General features: G+C 41.9%; 1 protein-coding gene across 2 annotated transcripts in view; it reads left to right on the top strand.

The window, feature by feature from the left end:
• LOC116392659 (arf-GAP with coiled-coil, ANK repeat and PH domain-containing protein 3-like) overlaps positions 1-15,283 on the top strand; it is a 45,182-nt gene extending 29,899 nt beyond the window's left edge. Inside the window, exons 5-24 of one of the 2 annotated variants that reach the window (XM_031864388.1) lie at positions 594-652; positions 906-1,089; positions 1,315-1,359; positions 1,597-1,692; positions 2,293-2,367; positions 3,577-3,588; positions 9,005-9,117; positions 9,638-9,689; positions 9,906-10,006; positions 10,234-10,345; positions 10,473-10,705; positions 11,288-11,357; positions 11,535-11,629; positions 11,873-12,093; positions 12,245-12,337; positions 12,583-12,684; positions 12,870-13,090; positions 13,483-13,592; positions 14,209-14,319; positions 15,063-15,283. In XM_031864388.1, coding sequence (XP_031720248.1) covers positions 594-652; positions 906-1,089; positions 1,315-1,359; positions 1,597-1,692; positions 2,293-2,367; positions 3,577-3,588; positions 9,005-9,117; positions 9,638-9,689; positions 9,906-10,006; positions 10,234-10,345; positions 10,473-10,705; positions 11,288-11,357; positions 11,535-11,629; positions 11,873-12,093; positions 12,245-12,337; positions 12,583-12,684; positions 12,870-13,090; positions 13,483-13,592; positions 14,209-14,319; positions 15,063-15,210 — 2,253 coding nt within the window. In that variant the 3' untranslated portion in view covers positions 15,211-15,283. The remainder of the gene's footprint in view (positions 1-593; positions 653-905; positions 1,090-1,314; positions 1,360-1,596; positions 1,693-2,292; positions 2,368-3,576; positions 3,589-9,004; positions 9,118-9,637; positions 9,690-9,905; positions 10,007-10,233; positions 10,346-10,472; positions 10,706-11,287; positions 11,358-11,534; positions 11,630-11,872; positions 12,094-12,244; positions 12,338-12,582; positions 12,685-12,869; positions 13,091-13,482; positions 13,593-14,208; positions 14,320-15,062) is intronic. The other variant, XM_031864460.1, reaches the window with a different exon arrangement.
• Positions 15,284-15,290: the final 7 nt, after the last annotated feature.

Here is a 15,290-nt window from a genome sequence, read left to right on the forward strand (position 1 = left end):
TGTGTGTGTGTGTGTGTGTGTGTGTGTGTGTGTGTGTGTGTGTTTGTGTGTGTGTGTTTTGCATGGACGTTGAGGCATTCACTGAGGTATTCTCGTTGTCCATGGACACAAATTGGCGTGACATAGGCTACATATTATTACAAAGATGGATGGTCTGCTCAACAGCAGCCATTCTCACCTTGCACAAGAAATAATGAGAAAAAACATAAAGAAGGAAGAGGAGGGGAGGTGAAGGACAGGAGGGTGAGATGAGAGAAAGAAGGAAGAGGAGAAGAAGACGTGGAAATCATACAGTTAACCGGAAGAGTAAAATCCTTTAGGGCTACAAATCTGTTGAGGCAGCAGCTGAGTGAGTGCACATGTGTGTGTATATCCTCGTCTCTGTCCTTTCCCCTCCTCTGCCTGAGGCACAATCTGCTACAGCGATAATGTGGAAGGATTCATACTGCCATCTTGTGGCGTGATGCAGCAACTACAGTTTTTCAGACGCTGCTCTTACAGCCAGTGCTTTAATTGCCGCCAAGCATTGTAGCTCATGTTGTAATATAAAATGCTGATGTTTCACACCTCTGTCACCTTCTCTATGTCTACAGATATTGTTTGACCAGGCTCAGAGGTCGATCAAGCAGCAGCTTCACACCTTCATTAAAGAGTGAGTATCTCATCACAATTCATTAAGTAGCTTCCCCCAGCTGATCTAAAGAAAGATGTATTCAAGTTTATATGTAATGACTAAAGACAGGAAACAGGCATCTTAGGGCAGAAAGTGAGAGTGAAGTTTTTTCCCCCAAAATGCCCGGTAATAACACGTGTATTTCAAAATAAAAGACCTACATACTCTTGTGATTTGGCATAGACATGGACATGAATTAAACTCGTTGCCTCTATCTCTGCGCCTCCGTCAGGGATGTGCGTAAATTCAAGGACACCAAGAAGCAGTTTGACCGGGTGCGTGAGGATATGGAGCTGGCCCAGGTGAAGAACGCCCAGGCACCCAGGAACAAGGTGCACGAGGCTGAAGAGGCCACACAAGCTCTCATCCTCAGCCGCAAAGCCTTCAGGCACCTGGCACTAGACTACGTACTGCAGGTGACACAGACACACACACACACACACAAACATACTCAATATTGTTTTATCAGTGCTGTCCAGTAAGTGGCGCTGACAGTTAACAGCTGCTGAGCCTAGATATACACACACTCTCAATACTCCTCAATGCAGAAAAGGAAGCGCTGTGTTGTTTTAAAAAAAGGATTAAATCACATATAGTCTCAAAAAAGCAGCCTAAAACCTACATTTTCCTTTTTGTTTCAGATTAATGTGCTTCAGGCCAAGAAGAAGTTTGAAATCCTGGATGCAGTGAGTAGCCCAAATATATATCCTCTAATTTCTGTTTGACATCTCAACATTATTGTTTATGAGAGTCTATCAAACATTTATATTGTGGAGTCCCTGTGGTGTGAGAAGGATAAGTAAAACAGCTGTCACGCACCATTCACCAAGCCAAATTCCTTGTATGTGTAACATACTCTGCAATAAATCGTTTCTGATTCTGATTGTATTACAACCATCATTGCCTCCATGTGTCTCCTCCAGATGTTGTCCTTCATGCGTGCCCAGTGCACACTGTTCCAACAAGGCTTTAACATCTTGGACGAGATTGACCCCTATATGAAAAAACTGGCTGCGCAGGTAAGACGAAATCAACAAACTGAAACCACGCACACACACGCACACACACACACACACACACACAGTTGAAATACAAATACATATGCAGTGTACCGCTACTTTTGTTACTGCATTTGCTCAGCACTCCCTTATGAGCAACAGCCTGTTTGGCAAATTATACACACACTTCAAAAATAAATGCGCTCAGTTTTCAGTGACATTTTCACTGCCCTTCAACTGTTTGAGTCACGTCTGTGGTTTTATTTCATTTCTTTCATTAAATGCATCAAAAATGTTTACAGCAGAAACTGTGACTTTATCTTGAAGTTATTTTCTAGATTTATTGTTGTTTCTTTAGTCATAGGAGAATATACTATCAAGCCAAACAACTACAACAGCTTTACCAATCTGTATTATAAAAAGAGTGACTTCCTTTTAAGGTTAAATTAAGCTTAAGGTTAACATAAGGTTGGGCTGGACTGGGCTGGGCAAGTATACATTAATGTTTCAGCGTGTACTTCTGTTTGTGCATAGTTTTCTGTCTGTCTTCATGCTTCTTTTATTCCGCTCGCAGTTTATTTTGCCTGTCGCGTTGACTCTGCTGTCGTATTCTCTGTGCAGCTGGATCAGCTGGTCATCGACTCGGCGGTGGAGAAGAGGGAGCTGGAGCACAAACACGCCCTCATCCAGCAGAGAGTGAGACAACAACACAACTCTTAACTCTGAAAATGTGGATAATATAGAGCCCCTCAATACTGTGGCCATGATTTTAATGCTTACATTGTGTTGTTATTCTTTTTATAGCCACTGCATTCCAATTTCAATTGCAGATTCTACATTATTTGCATATCAAGTATTTTTGTTAAACCATGTTGGAGTGTGAAAAAAGGGAAGATGGCACAGTGGTTTATTTTATGCTTTCAGGGGAAGAGTAGATATGTTTCCTAAAAGGTTGCTGAACTAGATTTGTCTCGTGACACAAAAGTTATATCAACATTTTCCAGTCTCACTTAGGGTGACAAGTTCCTCAGGATTCAGTAGAAGAAGCTCTTTGAAAACCTATTTATCTAAAATAGGTATTGTTAAAACAAATAACAACACCCATTTGTTATTTGAAAAAACAACAAACGAGTTGCTTATCTTGTGTAAGCATCAAATACCTTGAAAGTTTGACAAAGAGCTTTCTGTGGAAATTTTTACATTGTCTGTTTCATGACTTGAGCTGCCGTCTTTTCTTTTCCTCTTTTTTATTCAGAGAGGCTTCCAAAAATAATCAAAACAAGTTTATGAGCGTTGGATGTATTTTTTTCTTTGGCCTCAAATTAAGAGTTTAAAGAGAGACAGCAGTTTCCACAAAGACAACTTTGATATATTTATTTCATGGGTCCCTCAGCTTAATAAAAACAATTCACCCAAAAACCTCACCCTGCTTAAGAGTCATGCTACACACAGATGCACAAAATTCCTCCATCTGTTACCTGAAGAGATGCCAAAAACATGGCAGTTTTTCTGCCTGATCGATTTATTGTCCAGGAGGCATTTTGCCAGACACAACACACAGCTCTGTGCCCGACATAATGGCCTTTCAGCAACACTGAGCCCTGAAAGATGCTACTTGACTTTCTTTCTTATTTTTCTGTACTCAAACAACGAGGTGAACATTCTTCATGTCTAAGGTGCTTTAGCTAAAGAGTCAGGGATTCTCGATTAAGATAAAGAGCAACTATTTCCTGGAGGCCTTGTGTGTTTCAGGAGGACTCAAGACACTGACTGGGACCTGATGTCTCATGATAACATATTTGGCTTAATGTGGTGAAATGCAGTCAGTGGTGATCTTGTATTAACACTTGTACCTCTCTTTTTCTCTTCTCACCTGGTTCTCTCCTGGCCATGTTCTTCCTCCAGACTCTGATGCAGGTGAGTTTATACCTTTCACTTTGATCTGAACCTTGGAATTCCACAGCCTGCACATGACATGCCCTGTGATGCAGTGCAACACATCCAAATAGGACAATCTTGTCAAGGACCAGAGGTTGAGATAAATAGATAGATAGTTACTTTATTAATCCCGCAATATCTGCAAAGAAAGAATGTTTTTTTAACCACGGACAGACAGTAGAAAAAAAGCACAAAGTTTTGACTTTCAAATGTTTTCTTAGTTCCAGTTTGGTACATGTTTGTGCCTGCTTTTAATCAGTAATAACTTAATTTGATAGTTGTGTGTTTGAGGTGTGTATGTCAGTTTGCCTGGAAGCTTTGCACACAAATCAGTGTATTTGTCACTGCTCAGTGACATGCCGCCTCTGAGCTTTTGTGTTTCCTTTTTTTTTTCCACCTCACTGAAGCTTGAGTTTCATGACTTTGTGTACATGAAGTCTCGCCTCTTCACGAAGACCCTCGGTCCCCCTGACAAGTGCTACTTTTCTCCAACCTGCCTGTAATACTCATCTGAGTACTTTTCATTGTCTTATTGTACCCTGCGTGTTTATTCTTGTCTCTCTTTTGATGTTGTCTTTGTTATCTTGTTCTAGATCTCTCAGCTTCGCCTCAATATTTCTGTTGATCTGTATTCCTCCCATGCACACATGCATGGAGGCAAACTCTGTTTCTCATATCTACACACGCACACATACACACACACACACACACACACACACACACACACACACATGAAGCTTCACACCCTCACTCTCTTCTGCCTGTGCCTCTCTTAGAAGCATACAGCTCTCCCAAATGTCCTCCTGCTATTTTGTGATGGTCCAATTTGTTTCTGTATGTATTGCATTGTGCAACATAAATGATGCTTTACACAGTAAAACTAGTACACAGTAGGAAATAATCCAGGGCAAAATATCAGGAATTGGTATTTTATTAGTAAGGATGGTCATTCAAGCTTTTTGTGGATATGTTTTTCTGTAACATTTCACATCTCTGTGCCCTTCTTAAAGTAAATAGCTATATTAGATGTTGACATATTTAAAATGAACCCTAATGCCTCAGATATCCATTACATTTTATTTTTAGCTGTCAAATCCTGACAGTCCTTGTTTCAGTCGGTATAAAAATATAATCGAATGAAAAAAGCCTACAGAAGCAGCAGTAAGATGATCTGAGCACAGCTGGGCCTGTTCTCTGCTGCTTTGCATAATGCCAGCATCAACCCACTTCGTCCTCCGTCCACTGCCTGCCAAAGTCAACAGATGGCATTATGACGCATAGTAGTTGGTGGAATGAAAGACAAAGAGCAGAGGACAGATAAAGAGAGAAGACAGATAAAAAGGAGGAGATCAATTTAAGATCCAGACAGGGAGTATGAAAGAGAATACAACTATACCAGAAGAAAAGGGGCGTCTCTGAATTATAGCGTAAATGTTCTTAATGTAAAGAATTCAACTTTATATCTCTAGTTCAGTTTATTTTCCACAATGATATGATCAGAATGAAGCCACTGCATGGAGCTTTTTTAAATGAATGATACGATTGCTTTGTGACTTAAAGGAGCTTTGTTTTACAGTGTTTTCTGTTAATTTATAAAAACAACTCTTATAAAATCATTGAAGCTTCTTTCACAGTATCTATTCATGCATTCATTGCACAGTTAAAAATGTAGGTCAAACAGAGTTTTTGTTTGTATACTGACTAAACACTGGCCCTATGAGGAAATGCATTTGATGGATAATTATCAAAGCCAATTAGTGATAATGCTCTAGAAAGTCAGATAGAGAGATATTCTTCTCTCTACCATCCTACTCTGTAATTACATCTGTGAAAAAGAAAAAGAAGTAAAAGTGCAGAAAATTATGCCACGATCCATTTCAGATCGTGGCATAATTTTTCTCCCCTTTTTTTTGGGAAAACTGCTCCTGACGTATGTAAATGTAGCGGTACAAGAAGCAAAGCCACAAGACAGCAGAGTTTGTGAATTATAGATGGCACACATGCTTTATTAATATACCATTAAGTAACTGCAGAAGTCATACTCGAGAGAGTAGGACAGCTTTGTTAAGAATGTAGTCTAAACTGGATGTCACCTTGCAAGTTATTTTTCAGTAGAAGGAAGAAGGTACATGATGGTGATGATACAAACACTTCCTCCTTAATTCAGTGGAAATCCATCAGGACATCTGTGTACTCACAAACATGAGGCCAAAACGTGTCAGTGAGAAAAATGACTTTAATCATTCCATCTCTTTCACAATCGTTCACTTCTCTTCCTCTCCTTTTTGTGTTGTTCTTCACCTTGCTTTTACTTTCACTATCTCGACTATCCCCTCCCCTTCTTAGTATTTCACATGCTCCCTCTTTCTCCTCTCTCTATTCTTTCACAGCCGTCTTTTATGTTTGTGCAGGACTTCATTGTGGCTCCCAGGGGGATTGTCGCCTCAGCTCTCTCCTCCATTGTTATAGCATTTGGCTGTACATCTTTTTAAGTCAGAGAGACGTAAACAGAGAGAGAGATAAAAACACTGGGAAAGATATGCAAGTGCTGTAAGAAAACGGAAGGGAGTGGGAGAGTAAACATTTTATAAACCAAATGTGTTTTTACATTACAATGCAGACTACGTCATCACTTATATTAAATCATTTAACTAAACTACAACCTAAGTTGTTTATTCACAGTACCCGGGTTATGATGTGCATGCACAATACTTTAAATGTCTTTGTAGCCTATATAGCAATGAATCAATGCTTTGAATACATTTGTGTTAAAACATGGCGGATAGGGGCGTCTTCAATTTGATTCAAACTGGGGATTTGTTGCATGTCGTCTTCCTCGGTCTTTCCCACCATTTCCTGTCAGTCTCTACTATCGTATTAGAATTAGAATAAAGTTAAATAATTAAGTAAAAGCAGGGCGACTTGTCACTGTATCCCAGGCAGAGGCTGTGATTTAATGTGGTCCTTAAACCTTGTAGCCTACATAGGCTGTGTTGTGTCACTGGAGTGTGTTGGATTGCATAATTGAACAGGTGTGTCTGGTATGTTGTTCACCCTGTGGACAATCTAAAAGACATCTAAAGCCTACAACCTAAAAATGACCATATAATTTAATTAACATCTCTGACACAGTCTCACATTGTTTCACAAATCGGGGATCAATTCTGCAATATATACATTTCTAATGTATTTTGTGGGTCCCTGGTTTGGATAGAGGCCGTTTCGCGGCCTCCTGTGCCGTTGGACACTTGTGTGCTGCAATCCTCTGTGGTCCGGCTGATTTAAGGTGGGAAGAAGGGGCTCCGGCTGGTGTTTGGGGAGCAATAATGTTAGCTTGATTAAGCAGGAATAGTGTTCAGAGCCGCAGACAGATGGAAAGCTGACTCCTCCAGAACTGTGGATGAAACGCCGCGCTTCAGTGGGGGGCCTTAAATCGTGCTGTGGGGCGGGGAGGAGGCACGGTACGTAAAAATGAAATGTTTGATCCCCGGCAGACCGAGACGGGGTCAGCGGGGCACGGGGACTCCGTGGCAGCTGTATGATAATGAGCTCTCGCGCCAGATACACGCGACCGCGGCAGTCGACAGGTGGCGTTGAGTGAAGGAACGCCACGAGCGCGCCGCTGCTGGCAGTCTCTCATCTGGATTCGCGTGGGATGCGCGTGTTTCTCTCGATCCGCTACCCCAATTTATTAACCTGTGGGATACTTTAGAGATGCTCCTTTCACTCTGACAACTTTACATAATTTAGTTATTTATAATTACGTTTTTTGTTGCGCTTGAGATGCTGTTGGATGTCAGTGTGGTTAAGATGAAGATATTTGGCAGGCTGGACTATACATTGGTGAGGATCACTTCTTTCGTTGTGTCCTAGTTTTCATGAATGCTTCTGTTATCAGTGCTTTGTTTTACGTCTCTATGGAATTTGTCAAAGACCAAAAAAATCTTCTCTTTTTGTCATTTTGTCTTCTTCTACTCAGGGTTGATGAAAATTAACTTTCTCACTCGTGGTCTGTTTCAGATTGTGGGAGAAAGCTGTGGTGCTTGAATGCATGTGTATATCTGTATGTGTGTGTGTGTGTGTCAAACCAGGTTGTTTCTTTGGAGGAAACACCTCTGAGCTCTGAATGCCGCATCAGCTGGCAAGGAGACAGACTGTTGTGTCACATCCCACCATGTTTTTGCTTCACATGGCCTGAATGTTTTCACACAATCACAGAAAAATGATTAAAGCTGTTGCTTAAAGTACATACGGCAGTTAAATTCTGGTCACCAGTGTCACATGTTGTCAATCTCTGTATGACTCATTCAACTAACCAAAGAAAGCAGACATTTCTAGCCGTAGTAAATGAAAAAATGCTGTTTGTGAATGTTGTGTCATCTGGGTTGATCAATGAAAAGGCCTTGATACTTTTAACAAAGTCAAAGGGGCCCTGAAAGTACATGATGACATGTGCGATTACATAGTCAGTGGGGTTTTGTGAAAAAAGAACACACAGATTTATTCCTCTCTCTCTCTCTCTGTGTGTGTGTGTTCACCTGCCTATGTGCACCTTGCCCCAAACCAAAGGCATTCTTAACAATAGTGAAACCTAACCTCAGCCTCGGTTTTAATCCAAATCTGTGTCCTTGTGTTTTTCACCTCGCTGAGCAGGTGGCATCTGACTTTAGACGTGTTTCTTGGGAAATTGAACTCTGTGTGGACAAAATAGATTAGAAATTAGAGAACAGCTCTTAGATGACAGGTTGAGAAGTGCAAATTGTTCCTATTCTTTAAAGGTGAACTAATAAACAGATGGTAGACCGACATTGTTTTTTGTGGAGGAACACAGACGCATTTCAGAAAGAAAAGGTTAACATAACATAAGACATGTTCCACCGTAGCAGTTCGGGAGCACTGTTATTGAATGTGGTGCTGATAAGGCGCTATCTCTGTGATGATAAGGTGGACTTTTACACTTATTGCTCCATGCTGTCACCTTACTTAGTATTTATGCAGTGTGTCCAGCCTTGCATGAAGTGAACTTTACCATGCTTTTTACACAGAACGAGGACTGTGGATTTTGCCCCCCATCACTCACATTGGAATCGCTTTAAGAGGGGAAACTCTTTGCAGCTGTGTGGATGGGAGGAATGATTACAGACACCACTAAATCTTTCAATGCACATGCTAGTAATGTTTTAAGACAGACTTGGAAAAAAAGAGAGCCAACTGGCTATAGTTTGTTGAAAGGACGGCATCCATTGTTTTTGCAAAGCAGGAGCAACTCAATCATGAAACTTTGGTCTTTGCAGTACACTGGTTTTATTTGTTTCATTTAAAATGAAAGCATGCTGAATAAATGAAGCAGTACCCTTATATTGATCTTGTGCACCTATGTGTCCCCCCCCAACAGGACTTTTCGTATGATGACCACAAGTTGGAATTTAATGTGGATGCACCCAATGGTGTGGTCATGGAGGGCTACCTCTTCAAGAGGGCCAGCAACGCGTTCAAGACCTGGAACAGGTAAAAGAGTGAAGTGAGGAGAGGGAGAGCACAACAGAGAGGGAGTCAATTTACAATTCAAAAGACGTTCTGATTAAAGTTAATGAAAACCGGTACACATGCAAAACAATGAACTGTAAAACAGTTAGTTAGTAAACAGGGTGAAATAACAATAAAAAGACAATGTATTGTAAGGAAAGGTCTGGTCTGGTCTGTTTTTTGAGAAAGCATTTGAATATTTTCCACCAAATTCTAAAGGCCCCAATGTCAAGGGTCTTTTCTTAACTTTGGACTGTCTATGAACTCCTTCATGTGATGATGACTATTACCGTAGAAACTGATTTGTATAAGAAAGAAGAATTTCCCTCATTGGCCTTCACCTAATTCCAGAACGTATCCATAATCATCTACAGATTTATTAATCACCATTGTAATGTCCAGTGCTTTTCCCTTCCAGGACAAATTTCAGCATGCAGACATTTGATTGATCATGTCTCTCTCTCACAAACTGTCAAATCTCTTACCTTCTCCCCTCCTCAAGGCGGTGGTTTTCTATACAAAACAGCCAGCTGGTCTACCAAAAGAAACTCAAGGTACAGTTTGATTTGGTCAATGTAAACTAAACTAATTCTTCACTAAGAGTAAACTATTGAAAAATGTTTGATGGTTCAGCGTTATTGGTAAAATGATTAATAGTTTGCACATTAGAGGAGAATAATGGTGGATTTATGAGCAGGATAACCTGCTTCTGTGGCTTGAAGAGTAAAATAGGATAGAGTTGTTGTGACCTTCCTCTCTGCCAATGACAGGACTCTTTGACAGTGGTGGTGGAGGACCTGAGGCTGTGCTCTGTCAAACCGTGTGAAGACAATGAGAGGCGGTTCTGCTTCGAGGTTGTTTCACCCTCTAAGTAAGTCTGAATGTGTGTGTGTGTGTGTGTGTGTGTGTGTCCTTTTATAAGGATAAAGGCTAATCCAAACTAAACCTCTCTAAAAGCTTTTGCTGTAATCTTCTGAGATTTTGACTCATTATTGACTATATCATTTGGATTTTACTTATCAGCCAAATAACATGTAGCTTCATAGCATTCGACAGCTGTGGGCAGGTATTACATAACTGGCCTCTACAAACCTGCAGGAGCTGTATGCTGCAGGCAGAGTCTGAGAAGCTGCGGCAAGCTTGGATCCAGGCAGTCCAGGCAAGCATCGCCTCTGCTTACAAAGACATCGCCGACAATTATTACATCGAGGTATGAACACATACATGACTACGCAACAGTCACATAATAGCACACGAGTGGTGTTTCTTTTCATTACAAGTTGCTCCCCAGGTAGCTTCAGATTCTCCGTCTCTGACTTGTCCACCTGTGTCTGCAGCGTTTGGACCGGACAGCCTCGCCCTCCACCAGCAGCATCGACTCTGCCAGCGAGCCCAGAGAGAGGGGGGAGAGGGCTGAGAGGTTTGTTAGGGGAGGCGTGGATAGCCTCCTCCATAGGGTACAGAGCCTGCCGGGCAATGAGTTGTGCTGTGACTGTGGCCAAACGGCTCCGTGCTGGGCCTCCATCAACCTGGGGGTCCTGCTCTGCATCGAGTGCTCAGGGATCCACAGGTGACTGCACTTAACAATGCGAGAGAGTATGTTTGGAGTCGAAAAGAACCACAAAAGAACCGGTTTTGCCAGTGTGAAATAACAATCTACAGCAGGGTGTAGCCAGAGATAAGCCACCTCAATCATCTTTCCATGAAGTCCTCCTAACTTGTCACAACCCGCCAGACTTACATGAGCAAACTTCTATTTTAAAGCATCCCATCTTATTAGCATGTTACGTTGCAGTGACTACTCTGCTATGCTATTATGTCAACTCATCAGTTAAAGCTCTACTGTGAATAGAAAAACAGCAGTTATTAAGATATCTGCTAGAGGTAGTTAGAAATATGGGTATGTGACTCTTATGATAATTACAGTCACCAAAGTGAATGTTTCAGTAATTAGAGAAGTTTTTAGCTTTGCTCTAGAGACTCGAGTAGAGTCACAGAAAAGTTGCCACCTCAGGCAGTTGTGCTAAAAGAGGCAAGAGTAAAACTGTGCTTGTGGTTAAATACTCTCCTTACACTTTCTTCATATCATCTATTATATATTTATATGTATAAATATTAATATATAATCTATTTTTCTTCTTGTTTATTTCAGGAGTTTAGGTGTCCAGTGCTCTAAAGTGCGTTCACTGACGTTAGACTCATGGGAGCCAGAATTACTCAAGGTGTGTCTCCCCAACATATTTTCTTGCAGCTTCTCCTCTCTGTTCTGTGCTTTTTTTCCCCACCACCAGAGTTTCATGTAACATTCCTTAGTGCTTTGCAAAACAATTTTGAACCACTACTTTTTTTCTGTTTCTGTCTTCGATCTTTGCACTCCTTCATTCTACTCTCATGTTTAGCTGATGTGTGAATTGGGGAACACTGTGATCAACCATATTTATGAGGGAGCCTGCGGGGAGCTGGGAGCGAAAAAAACGGGACCCACCAGTTCAAGGTCAGTCTTTTACTCTATTTGGCAAGGAGAAGAGCATCATAGCAAAAAGGAAAACTTTCTTCTGTATATTCCATTGTTAGATACTTTTGGCCACTCTAAAGTCTATTAAAGGTGTCTTCACTGACTTATCTGTATGGTGTCATCTGTCTTTCAGTTTCCACCATCTTATTTTAAACTGAATTATCTGTATATGTCATATCTCCAATTATTTTAAATATTCCGTTTGTGACCATCTACCTCCAGACAGGAGAAAGAGGCTTGGATAAAGTCGAAGTATGTGGAGAAACGCTTCCTGAAGAAGATGAGTGGGAGCGAGGCTTTGGTGGAGGGTGAAAGGAAGTCCCGGCCCTGGACAGTGAAGAAGTGCCAGCGACGCAACAGCTCTGTTCGGGCCCCCCACAAGGCTCGCAGGAAATACCATCGCTACGAGCCGGGAAGCGCTGCACCTGCTAACCTCTCAGCAGGTCAGTGCAGAGAATTAACTTCTCTGTAGAAGCACAAGGCCCATGAAATTAAGAGCTGCAAGATATAAGTGTATATATATATATATATAGTCTACAAATACAACCCGAAGCCCAGACTGGAATCTTGTTGTGATGTTTTGTCCTTTGGCAGCTGCTGCAGCAAAGTTTCGCCGGGACTCCCTGTTCTGTCCAGATGAGCTGGACTCACTATTTTCCTACTTTGACACTGGCTCTGGTCCTCGCAGTAAGTCCACTACACAGTCGGTACACACAGGCACAGTGCACCTTGCAAGATTATTGTACATTTTCAGGAAGATGCAGGTCCTTACTGTGACAGAAGAATTCACACACTCAGAGAGTTCATATTGCAATTTCTGAAATGCATTCTATTAATTGCGCAGTCCTTCCAGTGATGGCGGTGTGCGTGTGTATAAGAAGAGCAGTATGTGCTGTGTAATGATTAACGTGTCCGTGGCTTGGCAATGCTTGGCCCTGCAGGTCTTAGCAGCGACAGCGGCCTGGGAGGAAGTACTGACGGCAGCACAGACATCCTGGTATTTGGCTCGGTGGTGGACAGTGTCACAGAAGAAGGTACGTGTGCTTCCGTGTTGTATTATATGTTACTTTTTGTTACATTTACTTGTCATATGTTTTACATATCATGTATAGTTTAATACCAAAACTGGACACTATTTACTGCCTTACCCAAAAAGTTGGCTTGAAGAAGACATCCTCCCTATTTATTTGCATCATCCTGTTACCTTACCTACCCTCAGAGGAGGAGTCGGAGGAGTCCTCCAGTGGTGAGGTGGAGATCGAGCAGGAAGTGTCTTCAGACCCCGAGGACCCGAGGGAGCTCCACCCCGGAGCTCTACTCCACCGATCCTCCCGTCTACACAACCTGCCACTCATGGCTGAGGCATTGGCGCACGGCGCAGACATACATGCTGGGAGTGAGGAGGAGGGCAAAACGCCACTCATTCAAGCCGTGGGCGGGGTGAGAGACTCTGTTTGTTCAGCCTGTTAGACAATTAGCTGGAAGTGAGAGGTTTGTAAACACATAATGGTTAAGCCTGATCAACTGAACCTTTTATTTGATTTTATTACCATTTGTATTGTTAAGATTTTCCGTTACTATGGAGACTGTCTGGGTTAAAAATTTAAAGTGGATAACCTGCTGAAGGACACAGATTTTATGCGTAAACACAGCCATAAACATCCTCAACCATAAGTGATTAAAAACATGGGAAAGATCTCCACTATTACCATAATATCTGCTGCTATGAATTGCATGACTTTCCCCCCGTTCTAATAAGTATTGTTAAAATGCCAAAAACTAGACTTCTCAAAGCAAATAAACTAATGCAAACCACTCTGTCTGTCTACTAGGGTTCTCTGATAGCTTGTGAGTTCCTGCTACAGAACGGAGCCGATGTGAACCAGAGGGACATGAGAGGCAGAGGCCCGCTGCACCACGCCACCTACCTGGGACACACTGGGTAAGGATCGCCTGCAACGTGGCAGGAAGTTGTTATGAGGGTTCTTCTTCCACTTGTTTTTTACCCCTGGTTCACGTTCCAGCCTGAATGTTCATAGTGTGAGCACAGCATAACTGGAACTATTCAAGTTTCCAAGTATGTCACAGCCAATAATCTTTGACCATTCTTGCCCTGTAAATAGAGCATACAAGGAAGTTTGATCAATGCAAAAAGTCATGACACAGCACTGTTATAGAAAGCAAAAGCTCTCTGTGTGGCTCTCTTTGAATGGCATACATTCTTGTTGAGTCTTGTCTCCCTGACAGGGTGATTGACAGCATGAGGAAGGATGATTTTAAAAACATGGTTGGGACAGCTTAAGTCGCCCATGAAATCTTATCTGTAACTGGAGACTAGAGTATGGAGTAGAAAGACAAGCGAATGATGAATAAGACAAGTCATTGCATTGACAATTCCGTGAATTGTTTACCTAGGCATCCATCCACCCCATCGGTTTATCTGCTCTCCTGACTCTCTATCATATAATATCTTTAATTTCCCCTCTCATCATCTGTCATGGTGTCAATAACTCTAATATTCACCTCTCTCCTTTGTGTCTAATTCTTGTTTTGCGCAGTCAAGTGTGTCTGTTCCTGAAGAGGGGAGCATCTCAGACGGAGGTGGATGAGCAGGGTCATGACCCCCTAAGCATCGCCGTCCAGGCTGCCAACGCAGACATCGTCACCCTGTGAGTGATCCTACTTCAACTAGCCCTTATGAGCAAGTTCCTTATAACTCTTTATTCACTGATGCTCATGCTTGAGAACAGTTGGTTGGAATAACTCATTGGCTATTCAAAAGTAGCTCATCCTTTCCTTCAGCAAGTAACACGCTGCACCCAGCATCATTAACTCAAATTAATTGTATTCAGTGAAAAGTGTCTTTTTGTCAGATTAATGCTGTATTTTGAAATGTGTAGTCTGATCATTTTGTTGGTTAACATTCTAATGTGAGCAATAACACACTAGAGCATTAGACTGCTTGGAATATACTAAAAGTGATAAAACAAACAAAATAATATTCACCCTATGTCTTCTTACTTGCTTTTCTTTAAACTGAGATGTGGTTGAGCCCTGGAAGCTCTGGAAGTTCATGAATGAACCTTCACACTTCAATATCTAAAAGCTTTAGATTGCGTTATGTTTCAATTATAAAATCTGATGGTTGATTGTCTGAATTGTATTCCTCATTGTTGTCTTTACTCTCTCTTTCCCTGCTTTCCTCTCTTCTCTCATCCTCCTCTCTCCACTGTGGTCTATCTCCCCCGCCTCACCTCGCCACCTCAACATCTCAACTTTTTCACTCCCTATTCTTTTCTCACCTGTCTTTTGTCATCTTACTATCCCATTTCTCATGTCTGCTTCCATGTGTGTCCTTCTCTTTCATCACTGTGTCTCCCTCTGCCCCGTGTATTTTTCTGCTGTCCTCCAGATTGCGTCTTGCACGGATGAACGAGGAGATGCGAGAGGCGGAGGCTCCATTGGGTCAACCAGGTCAATACCACAGCAGCAGCCCCACTGAGCAGCAGTATAGGAAGTGCATCCAGGAATTCATCTGTCTCACCATAGAAGAGTGCTAGTGGACACTTTTTTATCCAGGAGCGAAGCTTGTGCTCTCTCTCTCTCTCTCTCTCTCTCTCTCTCTCTCTCTCTCTCTCTC

Source organism: Anarrhichthys ocellatus, unplaced genomic scaffold (genome assembly GCF_004355925.1).
Source record: "Anarrhichthys ocellatus isolate YVR2014 unplaced genomic scaffold, GSC_Weel_1.0 scaffold1, whole genome shotgun sequence".
Lineage (NCBI taxonomy): Eukaryota > Metazoa > Chordata > Actinopteri > Perciformes > Anarhichadidae > Anarrhichthys > Anarrhichthys ocellatus.